This window comes from Sinocyclocheilus anshuiensis, unplaced genomic scaffold, assembly GCF_001515605.1.
Source record: "Sinocyclocheilus anshuiensis isolate Anshui unplaced genomic scaffold, SAMN03320099.WGS_v1.1 scaffold1228, whole genome shotgun sequence".
Taxonomy (NCBI): Eukaryota; Metazoa; Chordata; class Actinopteri; order Cypriniformes; family Cyprinidae; genus Sinocyclocheilus; species Sinocyclocheilus anshuiensis.
In genome coordinates this window covers 591,712-594,986 of record NW_015547716.1, presented here as the reverse complement: position 1 = coordinate 594,986, position 3,275 = coordinate 591,712, and the positions used below count along the sequence as shown (strand labels likewise).

General features: G+C 47.4%; 1 protein-coding gene across 2 annotated transcripts in view; it reads right to left on the bottom strand.

Annotated features, from left to right (window-relative positions):
- The window catches only part of LOC107704204 (SRSF protein kinase 2-like), a 17,043-nt gene that overhangs the window by 982 nt on the left and 12,786 nt on the right, over window positions 1-3,275 (bottom strand). For both annotated transcript variants that reach the window (XM_016507093.1, XM_016507092.1), the window contains exons 10-14: window positions 2,142-2,906; window positions 1,945-2,045; window positions 1,745-1,852; window positions 1,603-1,672; window positions 644-736 (exon numbers count right to left, since the gene is read on the bottom strand). In XM_016507093.1, the coding sequence (XP_016362579.1) occupies window positions 644-736; window positions 1,603-1,672; window positions 1,745-1,852; window positions 1,945-2,045; window positions 2,142-2,906 (1,137 nt within the window). The remainder of the gene's footprint in view (window positions 1-643; window positions 737-1,602; window positions 1,673-1,744; window positions 1,853-1,944; window positions 2,046-2,141; window positions 2,907-3,275) is intronic.

Genomic DNA, 3,275 nt, shown 5'->3' with positions numbered 1-3,275 from the left:
CGATGTGGTCTGTCCCCCGAACACACACACACACACACACACACACACACACACACACACACACACACATACAACATGAGTTATTCATGCAGCGGTGCAGGAGGACGGACGCTCACACACACACACACAGGTCTGATGTCCGGGTGAAACCAGCCTGATTCAGATTAGACCTGCAGGGCCGACTGTCATTAAAGAGGTCATGAAATGGAAAATCAAAATGCCCTTGATATTTGCACATATAAGACGTTATTCTACAATAAAAACACGCTGCAAGTTTCATGCCTCAGCACAAGCCGCACCTCTAAGAACTGAGCTTATCCTTCTAACAGCAAGTGAACAAGCATGTTTTTGTCTTTTTTCTTAATTATGTGGCTGGTTTTTCTCAATATATTGTATTGAAACCTACAGCAGAGCCCGGCATTTTGACGATTGCTGTCGTTTCTTATAGAGATGATGCCCAATGAAATGTGAAAATGAGGATGAAAAATAATAATTTTCATATATTTTGAAAATTGGTGAAAAAACTCAATGTAAAAAAGTGAAAATGCAATTCATGACCCCTCTAACACCAAGCCATAAAGCTGCAGTCTGTGTGTGTGTGTGTGTGTGCTCACGTCCGTCCTCCCTCTGCCTTTAACACTACCTCTCCGGTTGAAGAATTCCCGGGAATATTTTCCAGAAAGAGCAAATTGTCGAGGAATGCAGCCAAGAAGCTCTATGATGTGAGCTATATGATCTACAGGAGAGAGAGAGGAAGAGGAGGGGAAGAGGGAAGCGTGACAGGAAAATACGGAGGAAGGGATCAGAAGGGAGAAAGCGGAAGTTTAGTATCAGCTAAAAACACTAAACACGATCTGACATCTGAATGCTAACAGTTACGCTAAGCTTTCAGCTTCATCCTGAGTGACAGTGAAGGACAGAATCAAGATGACAGAGTGAATGACAGAAGCGGATGTGTTCAGAATGGCATATTAGCGTACTGCACATGTGTCGATTTTAAGCATGATCTCGTCATGTTGTGTGTGTAGTTCAGAAAGGGCCTGAAATACTTGATTCTGATTGGTCACTTGTGTCATTCTGTGCTCTAATGACTCTAATGAACTGTATAATTGATCGTTGTCTCAGTGCTACTTTCTCTTCCTACACATAATAAAATCAATATCTCATGTCCATTTACTGATTTATGAAGTAGTCGTATGATTAGTGGGATCATGTCCAGTCAGCTGGTCTTTGCTTCACATCAGTGTTGAACTGACAATCCAGTAAATATTTTGCCATTTTAATCCAAGTTTAAAAAATAAAATGAGTCAATATAATGTTCAAAAATCACGCTGATCACAGAATTCTTGTTGATTCTCTTGTTAAAGGAGTACTGAATCCAGTCAGTCTAGTTCATGGATTCGAGAGCAGTGAACATGTAGTGATGTAAAATCAATCGTGATATTGTCTGATTAACCCTATCCCTAGCCATAAAAAAGCTGTTTGTTTGTAGAAAATCAAGGGCCATGGCAAACATGTTGAAGACAGCGGTTTACGGTGTGCAGTATGAGCTCGACACCATTTCTGAGCATTAGGTTCGTAACGCAGGCGGCTGAGCAGTACCTTCATCACGGGAGTAGTCTTCACCAGAGTGCGGCTCAAACAGATAGTCCCCAGTGGCCAACTCAAACGCCTGTGGACGACAGACAGATCAAACTCAGTGACAGACGCAGAGGCAGCAGACGCGTGACGGTCGGATGCTCACCATGCAGGCCGTGCTCCATATATCAGCGGGAGTGCTGTATCCCGCTCCGATCAGCACCTCGATGGAGCGGTACTGCCGCGTCTGGATGTCCTCCGTGAAGTGCTTGTGCTGGAAACGCATTGATCACACAGCTCACGTTCAGCCTTACACAGGTATTTACAATCATATGGACAGTCGAAGTGTTCTGTAGGACATCTTACCACCCAGCATGCATTGCCCAGATCAGCGATTTTGACTCTCAGAACGTCTGCGTTCCTCGGATCCAGAGGATTCACCAGCAGATCGGTCGCTCTGACCCTCGCTGCAGACGGACAGACAGTCAGATGCACAGAGAACTTATTAACCTGCTCAAGGAAACAGCAGTCATGTATGTATGCATGTATGAAGCGTGTCTGACCTTTGGGCGTGTCTCCGGTGCTGGACGAGGACACTGTTCGGCTGCGGTCGGTGTTGCGCGCCTGGGCCTCGTCGTGCTCGCAGTCATCCTGTTGGGGATCCAGAGGAAGCTCGGGGAAGCGTGGCGTGGTGCCGCGGTGCCGCGCTCCATTCGTCAGCACGGTCTCTCCGTTGAAAAGTTCGTACGAGGTGTCGGAAGCATCGCGGTCGGTCGTGCTGATCTCAGACTCCACCAGAGGGCAGAGCAGAGGCGAGGACAGACGCTCCTGCGCACACATGATCACGTGACCGTTCGTTTTACAGGTGTTGTTGTGGTCCTTGCTGGACGGTTCCTGGCCTTCATCCTCTGCCTCTTCCTCATCATATTCTTCATCTTCATATTCCTCCTCCTCCTCCTCTTCGTCTTCTTGTCTCTCTATCATCTCTTTAGGTGGATCTGCTTCTTCCTCGTTTGGACACTTGTGTGTCTTCGGCTCGTCCTCGGCGCTCTGTGAGGGTGTGGCTTCCGTTTCCTCTTCCTCTGTTGTATCCTCCTTTTCCTCTTCCTCTCTCACGTCTTCATTTCCATCCTGCTCTTGTTCTTTTGAGTTTCCACACTTGTCCTCGTTCTCAGGAGTGTCCTGTCGCTCGGGTGGAGTGTGTGTGCGCCTGTGTGACTCGTCTTCAGCAGGACAGTCGGCGGTGGGAAGGATGTCACAACCTTCCTCGTTCTCCTCTATTTCTTGCTGATCCTGATCCTGATCCTGATCCTGATCCGGCTCCGCACCTGAGAGACAGAGACATATCTATGAGGAAACATTTTAGACACCCATCAACTCAAAAAACAATACACAACCAAACTTTATGTTGTCTTCATTATTGCAAAGAACTACAAATATACAAAGACATTCGACAGCCCTGAATGTCAGCAGAGACCAGGACAACTAGATGAGCCCCAGAGACAGATCCCCAGTGAAGACTTTGTCTCAGACGGCCACCGGGACAAGACCACAGGAGCCAGTTGAGTCCTCTGCACAATGAGACTTTGCTGCAGCCTGGAACTGAACTGCTGGTTTCGTCTGGTCAGAGGAGAACTGGCCCCCGACTGAGCCTGGTTTCTCCCAAGGTTTTTTCTCCATTCTGTCACCGATGGAGT